This window comes from Rhinopithecus bieti, unplaced genomic scaffold (assembly GCF_001698545.2).
Source record: "Rhinopithecus bieti isolate Rb0 unplaced genomic scaffold, ASM169854v2 scaffold_72501, whole genome shotgun sequence".
NCBI lineage: Eukaryota > Metazoa > Chordata > Mammalia > Primates > Cercopithecidae > Rhinopithecus > Rhinopithecus bieti.
Genome location: NW_016827507.1, coordinates 575,993 through 589,052, shown reverse-complemented (window position 1 = coordinate 589,052; position 13,060 = coordinate 575,993). Strand labels below are relative to the sequence as shown.

The window sequence follows — 13,060 nt, the reverse complement described above, 5'->3', positions numbered from 1 at the left end:
CGTGTGAGCCACCACTCCTGCCCGATGTTCTTTTTCAACTTGAGGAAATATTCTGAAAGTTGTTAGAAATGAGTGTCGCCGTTGGCCGCATCCTTTTTCTGCTCTATTTATATGATCACATTATTTTTCTACTTTAGCCTTGTTGATGTGGTAGACTACATTGATTTTCTAATATTAAATCAACCTTGTGTACCTGGAATAAATCCTACTTGGTTATGGTGTATAATTCTTTTAATACATTATAGAATGGAGTTTACTAATATTTTTAAGAATTTTTGTACCTGTGTTCACGAGAGCTGCTGATTTCTATTTCTTCACTTTCGACTGTCTTTATCCATATTGGTTATGGGGAGGCCTTATTCTTGTTCCCCCTCAGACCATATGTCTCATCCTAAGCAGGTCACCGAGCAGTTGGGCTGGCCCCATCTCTGGCCAGTTGTAGCCTCTGAGGGTGATTAAGTATTTTTGAGGGATACTTCCTTTGTCAGGTCCCAACCAGTGCTCAAGAACAGGCTGGGGACAGTCACCTCTGGCCTCCCTGGCTGGCCCAGACTGGTCCCAGCCTCTGACGAGTAATGTAGAAATACTTTTCAGGAGGCACTTCCAATGACCAGCCCCACAGATTGAGTTAGGAAGTGTTCCCTCTGCTTTTATTTTTTGGACAAGATTATAGAGAACTGGCATCATTTCATTCTTTAATATTTGATAGAATTGATTGAAACCATGTGGAGTTGATGCTTTCTTTTTTGGAAGGTTATTGACTATTGATTAAATTTATTTAATAGACATAAGCCCATTCAGATTATTTAATTCTTTTTGTGTTGGTCATTATGAATCAGAATCACTCACATTCATGTAAGTTAAAAAATGTGTGAGCTTGGAGTTGTTCATGGTATTTCTTCATTATTCTTTTTTTTTTTGAGACAGAGTCTGTCGCCCAGGCTGGAGTGCAGTGGTGTGATCCTGGTTCACTGTAACCTCAGCCTCTTGGGTTCAAGTGATTCTCGTTCCTCAGCCTCCCGAGTAGCTGGGACTATAGGCACACGCCACTGTGCCCAGCTAATTTTTGTATTTTTAGTAGAGATGGGGTTTTGTCATGTTGACCAGGCTGGTCTTGAACTCTTGACCTCAGGTGATCTACCTGCCTTCGCCTCCCAAAGTGCTGAAATTACAGGCCTGAGCCATCACACCCGGCCGAAACCCTCTTCATTTCTGATACTGGTGTTTGGGCTTTTTTTTTTGTTTTTCTCTTATTTAGCCTGTCTAGAGGTTTATCAATTTTATCAGTCTTTTCAAAGTCCAGCTTTGGGTTTTGATAATTTGCTATTTTTGGAAAATGAGTCTTTAACTGCGTGTTCGCTATCCCAGACACACTGAAGGAGGAGGAAGCTGGTCTGTAGGCAGCCAGCCCTGCCAGCTACGGTTCTCGCTGGAGGGCCTTGTCCGGATGAGGTGCATCATACTGTGTCTGTATTATCTGGAGTAGCCACACTTTTCTGTCCTTATATTTTCTCGGGTTTTTGCTTCTGTGGAGCCATTCTTGATAGAGCCACCTCCTTCCTTGCTGACTTGAAGTCTCATGATTTACATTAGAAATACATGAATATGTTGAATTCTACCTCAGAAAATGCCTGTGTTAACTTAATGTTGTTTTATTACCATGTTGTTGATACATTATTCAGGAAAGTACATTTTATTTTTCCCTCTCTGATGGAATTGTAGCATATATTTTGGCCTCTGACTTTGCTCACAGCTGTTCTGGGACAGTTTTAAAATCTCTAAGCCTCAGTTTCCTTGTCCTGATATAAGCAAGAAAAGGCACACTTCATAGTGTGGGAGTGGAGTTTGGGTGTAATCCTGGCATGGCATCATATAGAAGTCTTGGGTGCATGTGGCTTCTCCAAATATCACAGTTTCCTACTCTGGATACTGACCAGAGATTGACTCCAGACTTCTTCTATATTGTTGCCAGACGAACTGCCTAAATGACTTGATTTCCTTTTGTAGATACCTGTTTCATGTTTGCTTTAGTTCTTTGCTCCTTGTTCCTTTTTACAAAAATATAGAACTTTGATTTTGTTTCTGAGGTATAAATATATGTGAATAACAGAATGTTAGAGACTATGATAGATATTGCTAATTTGACCCTCTTGGTTACAGGGGAAGGGGAGGAGTTACAGCACGGCCAGTTGGAGTTGTAGTACCACGAGGGACGCCAACTCCCAGAGGAGTCCTGTCCACCCGAGGGCCAGTGAGTCGGGGAAGAGGACTTCTCACTCCCAGGGCAAGAGGAGTCCCCCCAACTGGGTACAGACCTCCACCGCCACCCCCAACACAAGAGACTTACGGAGAATATGTAAGTGAAGGTGTCAGACAACAGCCTTGTTGATCAGATTGACTTAATCCAGACTTAGCACTGGATATTGTACCCACATACCCTCCCTCACCTTGTTTTGGTTCTTGAGTATTATACTTTGGTTCAGCAAATATTTATTGAATGCTAAAGAAGTACTTAATACTAGAGGTATAAAAATGGCCTGATCTTTTTCATCAAGTAGTTTAAGGTATGGAAGAGGAATTTGGGTGGTGGTGTAAGACTAAGGTTCAGGAGACACATATTTTCAAGCCCTTATAAGAGTTTAATGTAACATTCTTCCATATTTCACTCCTGAATCCTTCAGTCATTTAAAAAATAATTGCCTGCGTATACCAAGATGGTTTCACCCTCAACTGTTTCCTTTTAAGCTACGCTACTGAGTATGGATTCTTAGTGGAAATTCTTTTCAGTGAAGAAAACAAAAGTTCTGTATTTTCAATTAGTGCAAATCAGTTTTCATTTTCATTCGCTGATTTTTTGATATAATTCATAGACTGACTTAACATAAGAGAGAATTATAACCGCAAAAGTTGAGGGGGAACGGAATTCTTTGGTGTCCTCATTTACCATAAATGAAGAAAATAAGAAGCAATGGATAGGTGATTCATATTAATAATTGAAATTATTAAAGTAAGAGTATATGAACTGTTGTCAATGAAAGGGAAGCAGTAACAATGATAAAATACAAGAACCAGTAGGTTTTCATGTTTTACTTTAGGAGAGATCTCTTGCTAGGTGCTCTGTGCCTCTTTGCATAGTTTCTAGAAGGTTGCAGTAACCCCCTGGGCCTCAGACAACCTCTTCAGCCTCATCTGTGTGGCCACTGGTAAGATCAAAGTCTTTGTCTTGGACGTGTTTAAGGTTTCGTAATTCCCTGAACATTCTGTGTCATCTTAGTCTTCCAGACCTTTGCTCATACTGCCTCCTCAGCCTAAGGTGGTCTTCTCATGTTTCATTTGACTCTCTCCTTGTGTCCTTCCAGACTTAGGTCAGCCATTGCTAGGGAAATTTAGAGGTGGTAATAGCCAACCTATTGAGCATTACTACAGTTCTTACATTTCTCTCTCCCACCTAGCTTGTGAACCTCTGGAAGGGCAGGAATGAATAGCTTTTCTCCCTTTATACTTGGGAGAGAGTGCATGCTGGGAACTCGCTGAATTATATTTTAACAAATCCCATAAAAGTTTTACAAGTTTGTTAATCAGTCGAGGAAGGATGTGGTTTCTCTCTTTTCTTTGATTTCCTTACAGTTAGAAGTGTTCCTACTTCCTAATATTCTCACCAGATGACAATAATAATTATGCCTCAGCTGTTCCATAAATGCTGAGTCTCCTGAAAGTAGCAGAGACTATAAAGGAGAGGAAATCTTAAATTCCTTTTAGGTAGGCCCAGTGTCTGTTCGTTTCTACTTTGGCTTACATTGATTTCTCTTAGGTTTAGATTTAATACAGATGTGGTTGGATGATGTAGAAGAAATTACCAGGCAGGTTGTGGGGGAAACCTGGATCCTATACCCCATTTTACCATAAATTTCAGTATCAGTTAGGCAAGATATTTAACTTTTTGGGCTTCGTAATCCACTTATTTCAGAAAGAACTGTTGCCTCTATTACATGTATTCATCTTTCTATTCAATAAAGATTGGATTTCTACCATGTGAGCCAGACACACATGTTGTCTGTCTCAGCATGTATACTCTAATTATTAGAGTCTGGAAATAAGTTATATAGATTAATAAAACTGAAAAATTCTTGAAAGATAAAAGTCCAAAGGAGGAAAAGCAAAAGCAAGAGACATTCAAGACATTTGGGTTTACTGCCTGTACTTTTGATTTTTTTATTTTTATTTATTTTTTATTTTTTTTTTTGTAAATGATAGGAAAGGCATTAAAACAATTGAATTGAGAAGTATTCTGTAGGATTAATTTACTCCCTTTTCCATCTGCTACCAAGGATAATGGGATAGTGGCCCTGTAGAAGATTATCTGTGTCTTTCCAGACCAGACAAAGGTTTAAGAGCTCTAAAGGAAAAAGTCAACCTTCATTGTTTGATTCCCACACTCACTCATGCCTGGCACTCTTCCAGGCACTGACTGTTACTGCAGCTGTGATTTCAACACAGAGCCGGTGCTCTTTCTGTCACACGGTAGTATAGACTTCAAATAACTGATGGCCACATCCACAAGTGTTCTAATTTGGCCGGAATGCAGCATTTGCAATTTTATCAACTTCATACAACAACAAGTCTTGCATACATAAAACAGCTGTATGCTTTCCAGGTGTGCTTTGGGTGGTGTAGTGGGACACCAAAGGAAAAGAAATACCATCATGAGTGCACCTCCTTCCCCGACTTGAATTACCGTCGTGAAGGGTTCAGATGACAAATGTTATAGCCTTCCCACTTGATTTAGCATCTATTATTCCTGGCATTGCCTTTTAAGATCACTAGTCAAGAGGAAAGATTTTCCTCATTTAGCCTAGCATTTTGTAAGCTGCCTTGGCACAGTTATGGTGAAGCTTCAGTGGCTTTTTCAGTATAGTAAAAGCTTCACTGTATATAACAAACTTTGCTGGTACTTGGTATAAGGAGTAGATAAAGCTCTTCAACTCGCTTACAGTGGCTTGCCATCAGTAGCACTGCCTCCCAGGTATACCCTTTTGACCTCATCTTCCTCCACTGACCCAGTTTTAAATGAGTTTTGTAGTTCCAACTTTTCTAATACAGCTTGCAGCCTCTAGCATAGCTTCAGACATTGGCCATTGGTCTCAACTGTTTGAAATCCTAAAGATTACTCACCCATCCCGCTTAGTTTTACAACATGGTAGGGGGAGTGGGAAGTAAACTCTTCTTAAAAAGTTTTTTTTTTATGTTGGGCTCGGTGCGATGGCTCACACTTGTAATCCTAGCACTTTCGGAGGCTAAGATGGGCACTTGAGGTCAGGAGTTCAAGACCAGTGTGGCCAACATAGTGAAACCTCATCTCTACAAAAAAAAAAAGAAAAATTAGCCGAGTGTAGTGATTCACACCTGTAATCCCACCTACTTGGTAGGCTGAGGTGGGAGAATCACTTGAACCCAGGAGGTGGAGGTTGCAGTGAGTTGTGATCACCCCACTGCACCCCAGCCTGGGTAACAGTAAGACTCCATCTCAAAAAAAAAATTTTTTTTGTTTCTTTGTTTCTAGGATTTTAGATAGGGTGGGTATATTGTGAGATACCCAACTTAGAAAACCAAGGAGCTGTAACACAAATAAATGGTTATTCATTCTTGTATCAAATGGGAAAGATGACCATCTTTGAGTATACTAAAATTATTACTTGGAACTAGAACATCATAAATTAGATTCTAAATTCCATGAGCGTAGGCACTCTCCACCTTCCTCCCCTACCTTCTAACCACCACACTTCACCTTTTTATTCCCAATAACTAGTATATGGTGTCTGGCACATAGTAGGTCTTTAGTAAGTATTTACTGAATGAATGAATGGTCACAAGACGGTTTTTAAAAACTGTCTCCTGGCCGGGCGCGGTGGCTCAAGCCTGTAATCCCAGCACTTTGGGAGGCCGAGGCGGGCGGATCACGAGGTCAGGAGATCGAGACCCTCCTGGCTAACACGGTGAAACCCCGTCTCTACTAAAAAATACAAAAAACTAGCCGGGCGAGGTGGCGGGCGCCTATAGTCCCAGCTACTCGGGAGGCTGAGGCAGGAGAATGGCGTAAACCCGGGAGGCGGAGCTTGCAGTGAGCTGAGATCCGATCACTGCACTCCAGCCTGGGCGACAGAGCAAGACTCCGTCTCAAAACAAAACAAAACAAAACAAAACAAAACAAAAACTGTCTCCTGCGGAGAACCCACCACAGATGCGTTCTGTGTGACTTTTCAGTTTTATTCACATAGCAATTTATATGTAACATAATATTTAGCATATCGCTATGTAGCACAGTCATTCAGAATATGTCTAGTTTTCAAAGGATTATTAACTTCTAAGGAAAAATTCTGTATCTCTAGGTTAATCTCTGGCTCAGTTTTTGACACGTTGTAAGCACTTAGTAAATGTTTGTTGGACTGAACAACCCTATCCAGAGACTTGATACATTGTTCAGATGAAGATTACCATTGATTTTTTTCCAAGTTACTAGTAAAAGCATGTGATGGGAAGAAATATGATAGTATTTGAAAAAATAACTTTCTTAAGTTACTGTTGTCTTCTAGCCCTGGACAGGTAGTCAAAGGTTACAAATGAGTAAGATTAATTTTGTTAGCTCCTAAAGGAACTGAAAAACCTACTGTAAGTCTCCTCTCAGTATAAAAAGGGGCTTTCAAGAAGGATGTACTATTTGATGAGAAACTGCTCTCCACAAGGCACTTTGATATATGTCACGTTTTCCTTATAACTACCTACTATGATCTCTATTGTACAAATGAGAATTTAAGATCAAAGAAGTTAAGTGCCTTGCCCAAAGTCACAGGACTGGTAAAGAAGGAGCAGATTCAGGATTCAAAGTTCAACACCTATGTTCTGTCGTGAAAAACCAGTACTTTAAAAAACAAAACCAAAGAATCAGTGTTCCCACTAGCCAAGATTATAAATAAAATCTCTTCATCTTTGGAGAAAGTGTAACAGATGCTGTGTGTTCCCTTCATCAATGCCAGCAAATGCCATGAAAGGGATTATAGGACACTGAACGAAATAACCTCTGTGTTCCTTGTGATTCAGTAATTCCCTGGTTTTAAGCTACCCAAAGTAGGTAAATGGAAATGAACTGTTAGGAAGAAAGGGATGATGTTCGGAGTAAAAAAAATGAACACGTGAACAAAGCACTGCTAATACATTTAATGGCAAAAATAAGAATAACACTTTCATTTAAGAATTTCACAATATCTGTGTCTCTGAAAAGGGCTTGTCATTTCTTTGGAACTCAGAAACGTAATTTTTAAAAATCTCCTGGGAATGTATCCAGTGATAAAGGTTTGATTTCTATACAATGTGTTTGGCTATATCAAACCAACTCAGTTTACTTTTCATCAACTTTCATTTAAAATCTACTATCCGAGGCCATTATTTCCAGAATAAAACCTGAAAAAAGATCACATCAGTGGTTTACTTAAACAAAATGAGGAATATTCTATTTTTTAAAATCCTGCCACAATAGCTGCATTTTTCAGAAAGTATGCATTTCAGTCTTTAAGATACTCAGTGATTTTCAGATTATGTGTACTGCAAGTATTCTGATACCGTTTTAGGCCCAAGAAAAACTTAGCTGTATCTGTTCTAATTATTTTTAGTTATATTATGCCTGTTTTAGAAAGTGTACTGCTTTATTAGCCAAAGTGAGAAAACTTGATAATTTACAGGTATTTCCTTGTAAAATGTGCCTATTGAAATTCGTCTGATAATTCTCAAGGTGAGTTGGTGAAGATATTTGATCATTTATATTGTCATCTGAGCCAACTGTTCTTCATTGGAGTCACTGTAACAAAATATTCCCTGAGTGTGCTTCATTGAGATGAACACCTGTTAGCAAATAAATCTATTTGACTCTGATTATTGTTACAAGAATACGTATGACACAGTAGCCATTTGAGTAGGATAGACTAGCCATTGGCAACACCAAATCCATCTCTCAGTAATTCTCCTTTTCAGAATAACGCTCAAACAAGATAATTTAACATGGTTAACTTTTTCCCAAAATGAAGAAAATAGATAATGGATGTTTTTTCAGTCATTTGAGTATAAATTTGGGACCTTCTGCTCTACTTTTAACTTAGTAAAATTAGATATAATTACACTAACTCCTCATCTTTTTTTGGAGAACAAGAAGTACCTTTTTTCCAAAATAACATTGATTTATTATTTATGTCCAAATAATGAAATAACTGACAAATTAAGATAACCCAGTACACATTCAGTGAGAGCGCTTTGATAATTTAAAGTGCTGGTGTCATTACACAGAAAAGCATGCCTGGTGTGTCCTGGCAGAGCCCAATTTACATATGAATTTCTAAAGTGAAACCATTTTTTATAAATTGTTTTAGGGTCAACATGCAAAGAAAACACACAATCTGAATAAATCAGCATCCCCCAACACTCAGTGTGGTAGTTTTATTTATTATCTATGTAAGACCTTTTTCATTTCCATTACTTTACCTAAACACTTGCATGTTACTAGCTACTGAAAGGAAAACTATTTCCTCTTTACTGCCGCTCTCAATACTTCACTTTTGCACTGTATGTATGGGTTGTGTTCAGTTCTCTGCAGACATCGACTGTGTATCCTACAGTTTAATTCTGAAACCGATTACCAGGAGTTAGCATAGACCCTACAGTTAAAGGCTTAGTCCCACTTGAGATGCCAGTTGCAACTGGTGGGCCCCCAGGTTACTCACAACTTATGTCTGACTTAGATGGAAATTGGAGATTCCCACAACGCCTTTCTCATGTTTGATAATTTGTTAGAACGGCTCAGAACTCAGGAAAGTAGCGTACTTACTATTGCTAATTTGTTATGAAAGAATACAGGTCAGGAACAGTCTTATGGAAGAGACGCGTAGGGCAAGGTGTTGGGGAGGGCATTCCATGCCCTCTCCAGGCAGCCACCCTCCGGAAGCCACTTCCGTGTCTTCACCCAGCCTGGAGGCACTCCAAACCCCTTCAGTTGGAGTTTTTAATGGAGGCATCACTACATAAATGTAATTGATTAAATCATTGGCCATTAGCGATTGACTCAATCTCCAGCCCCCTCCCCTCCCTGGACATGAGAGATGGGGCAGCAAGTTTCAACCCTTTAATCACACAGATGGTTCCCTTGAGAGCCAGCCACCTCCCCTCTATCCTTAGGACTTTCTGGAAGTCATCTTACTGATGTAAACTCTTCTGTGATTGAAAGGGACTTGCTATGAGTAACAAAAGGCCCTTCTTTCGCCTTTATTGCTCTTATTACTTAGAGACTTCCAGGGGTTTTAGTAACTGTGAGCCAGGAGCTGTGGAAGACAATCAAGCTATACATGTCTTGCTATATCATAGTATCAAAACTACCAAATCTAAATTTCTAACTCTGGTATCATCTGTTCACGGTCCCTTCTCCCTGAATGCCCTATAAGCACTTTGAAAGCTGTGATATAGACCAACACAAAGGGCCTCATTCTTCCCCAGAGTTTCTTGTTAAGATGAATGGCACTACCATCTAACCAGACTCCCAAGGTCTAATTCTTTCATCTTCCTTCTCTGTATTCAAATAGCTACCAAGTCTTTTCACTTGTTCCTCGTGAATAGCTGTTTCATTTCAAGCTCATCTGCATTGCCGTTGGTTTTGTTACGATGCTCTTTTTGTTCACTATTTTATTCCTAGCACCTAACATATAGTAGTCACTTAATAAATACTGGTAGTTTGGATGGATGGATGCACAACAGACAGAGGTTGTCATAGCCTCCTCAGTTGCACCTTTGCTTGTAGTCTTGCTCCAGCTCATTCCTTTCCTTAAATAATGTATTCTTCGTACTACTTCCAGTGTACTTTCTAATATCTAACATTGGGTATGCTGCTGCCCTCCATCTCCCCCCACAAGGAAGAGAACTAGTTGAAAATTTTAGAAGGATCTTAGTCTCTTCAGGATAAACTTGAGACTCCTCTGCATTGTGTTTAAGGGCCTTCCTGAGGTCGTTCACCCTCCTGTTGACTAACTGACTGTCATTTTGCATTCAGTCTATCCCAATTGCAGTCCCTTAAACATAGCAGGAACTGTAAACTGTCTGTTTTCCTGAGCTCTTGGCTCTCTTGGAATATGCTTTCTTGTTTTGTCCATGCCAACTCTGTTTACTATTTGTAGTCCTTGATCGTGGAGCCTTCTGGACCTAATCAAGCATAGTTAGCAGCATCTTTCATGTCCCTTTAACAAATTGTACCCACCTGTATGCTTACTTACTTGTCCTTGTCCTCAGTAGACTGTGGGATCCTTTAAGGAAGGAACTATGTCTTTGTTTTATCTTAGTATACCCAGTCTGTCACAGGACCTGACATTTTGGAGATACTAAGTAAATGTGTGGAGGATGGATAACATGGCCTTTGTCAATGCCAACTAATTCTGTGTCATGCCATGTGTTACGTATACTTTTCAGCACACTTAGTGCAGTAAACTTGTATATCTTAAACAAGTTTTAGCAGACATAACATGGTCCACTTTGTGAACTGATAAGTATGAAAGACAATGCAATTTAATATAACGATTATTATTCTGAGAGGCAAAATACAGTCATGTCTCCCTTAACAACAGAGTTATATTCTGAGAAATGCATCATTAGGCAGTTTCATCATTGTGTGAACACCATAGAGTGTTCTTAGACAAACTTAGATGGTAGAGCCCACTACCCGCCTAGGCTATATGCTTTTAGGGAACAAACCTGTACAGCATGTTACTGTACTGAATGCTGTAGACAGTTGTGACACAATGGGGCATTTGTGTCTGTAAACCTGTCTAAACATGGAAAAGGTACAGTAAAGATGTGGTATTATAATCTGTGGCTCCGCTGTCCTGTATGTGGTCCGTAGTGACCGAAGTGTTGTCATGTGCTGTGTGGCCGTACTTGGTTTCTGACCTCCCTGTCTTCAGAGTGGCCATCTGTTGTGTTTCCATGCACACTATTTAAGCTTTCTGGGCCTGAATTTTCTTTTAATCTGCAAAACAGTGGTGAGGATATATAGATAGCCGGTTAGTCTAAATGACATTCTTAACCTCTTTCCAACTTAAGAAGTCTGCAGTGGATTGAGGATTTTTGTCAAAACTTTGTTTCCACTCTCACCCTAAAGATGGTTTTGAAGTAAAACTGTGTTTTCATCAAATAGAAACCTTTAATTGAAAAGTAAGTTACGGAATAAACAAATACATGTTTTAATGATGGTAGAAACAAACTAAAAATGAGTAGCTGTGAGCCTTTTGAATTCTAAAACATCTTGAAAAGTGTTTTACAAAATGAGATTTAAAAAATACAGACTTGCCATCACTTAAGATGTATAAACTAAAATTGCCTTAGGAATTCTAATCGTACTATTTTCTAACTCATTTAATTATGATTGCATCAGCTCTCTATTAATAAGAAGTACTTATTATTCACTAATATCTCTTGATATCTCAGTGTTGTGTAATCAATTCTAAGCATTTGAGGCTGAGCTGATGGGTTAATCACCTTTAAAGGTAAGTATGCTAGAGCATTTTAAATGTAGTCATACAAGCTTGTAAGAATACAAAAACTGTTTTCTTCAGCAGGTATTTTTTGTTCTTTGATTATCTAACTGTAAGATGTTTGTTGAACAGAGCGTGGAATCGTCCTGAAATCATCTCCTGAGTCATGGTAGTGCCTGCTTAAGGGAGGCATGAGGTACCTTTGCAAAGTCACACAGCCTATTAGGGCAGAGCTAGAATTCAAAGCCCAGCGTTCTGGCTCTAGAGGCCATGCTCCAGCACCCTGTCAATGTATTCTAATGGAGAAGCTAACAAATACATGGGAAAAATTATTTAATCTCTTTGGACATAAAAGTTATTATACAGAATTTTGAGCAAGTGATACATGATTAAGGAATAATTGGTTTTACCAATCCTTCTGCAACTACTGCAGGATATGTTATTTCCTCGTAGGACAGCTGCCATTGGTTAACTTAATCCAGGTTTAAAGAGTCAAAGAGATAGTTTTGAATAGGAGCAGAAATCTAAACCTCCTGTTGTACAAGCAGGCCTGCCTTGTCTGTGTGTTCCCCAGCGTCATGACTCACTAAGGCTGTGTAAGATGAAAGTTGTCTTGAAGAAACCACTGTTGCTACCATAAATGGTGCCCTCATCTGTACATGGGAATAGAGGGACCACTGTTTTCTCTTCGTGATAAGAATAAACTCTTCTGAAATTTTGATGACTAGGAACATCAGTGAAGGTCTTTAGGGGAAACGAAATGTATTTTTTAGTATACATGTTGTTATTTAATGTGGATTTTATTTAAGGACTCAAGGAAGTCATCCTTCTCACTTTTTTTAGAAAGCTAGAGCTCACCTGAAGCTTTAATTGTTTGACTAGTTTGGGGATTTTTGTAGAGACGAGAGTTGTACTGACGGCAAATTTCCCCAATGCAGTGACTACTCACATAATATTTGACAGTTAACTAATCTCAAAACTGCTTCAATTATCTTGTTTTCCACAGTGAGAAATTTAATTAAAACAGAGTACAGATTGTGAAAAGGTTATTTATGAAAATGCATTTTAAATGGAATTGAAAAGCCTAGGGACACCTTTTATTTTAGATAAAAGATGAAGGTTCTATAATTTTCATATTCATTTTACCAGAAGCCAGGGTAAGAGCAGTATGCAATTTACTTGAAATGTCTATCAGAAGCCTCACAAATCAATCTTTTGCCTAAATTGCTTGAAAGGTTGACTTATTTTAGAAATGTAAGACTTTAGGAAATAAGTTCAGATTTAAAACTTATGAATGTGGAAGTTTTTTTTGTTTTTGGTTTCTTTTCTTCCTACTTTAAAACAACAACCAAACACCTTATCAAGGTAGCGGAAAGCTCTAAAATGAAAATGTCATTAAGGCATGGAAAGCAAATTTTGCTGTCATAATTAGGCTTGTCCGTCCAAGTTTGTTGAGCTATGATGGTTTTATTTGAGCTGATGTGACAGATGTAACATATTCCTCA

The 13,060-nt window shown here is 38.9% G+C and overlaps 1 protein-coding gene across 6 annotated transcripts in view; it reads left to right on the top strand.

Annotated features, from left to right (window-relative positions):
• Positions 1-13,060, top strand: part of KHDRBS3 (KH RNA binding domain containing, signal transduction associated 3) — a 200,792-nt gene that overhangs the window by 123,448 nt on the left and 64,284 nt on the right. For all 6 annotated transcript variants that reach the window (XR_001883777.1, XR_001883778.1, XR_001883779.1 and 3 more), the window contains exon 6: positions 2,161-2,356. Coding sequence is in view for 2 of the 6 variants with exons in the window: in XM_017863819.1 (XP_017719308.1) it covers positions 2,161-2,356 (196 nt within the window). In the remaining 4 variants the exon portion in view is untranslated. The remainder of the gene's footprint in view (positions 1-2,160; positions 2,357-13,060) is intronic.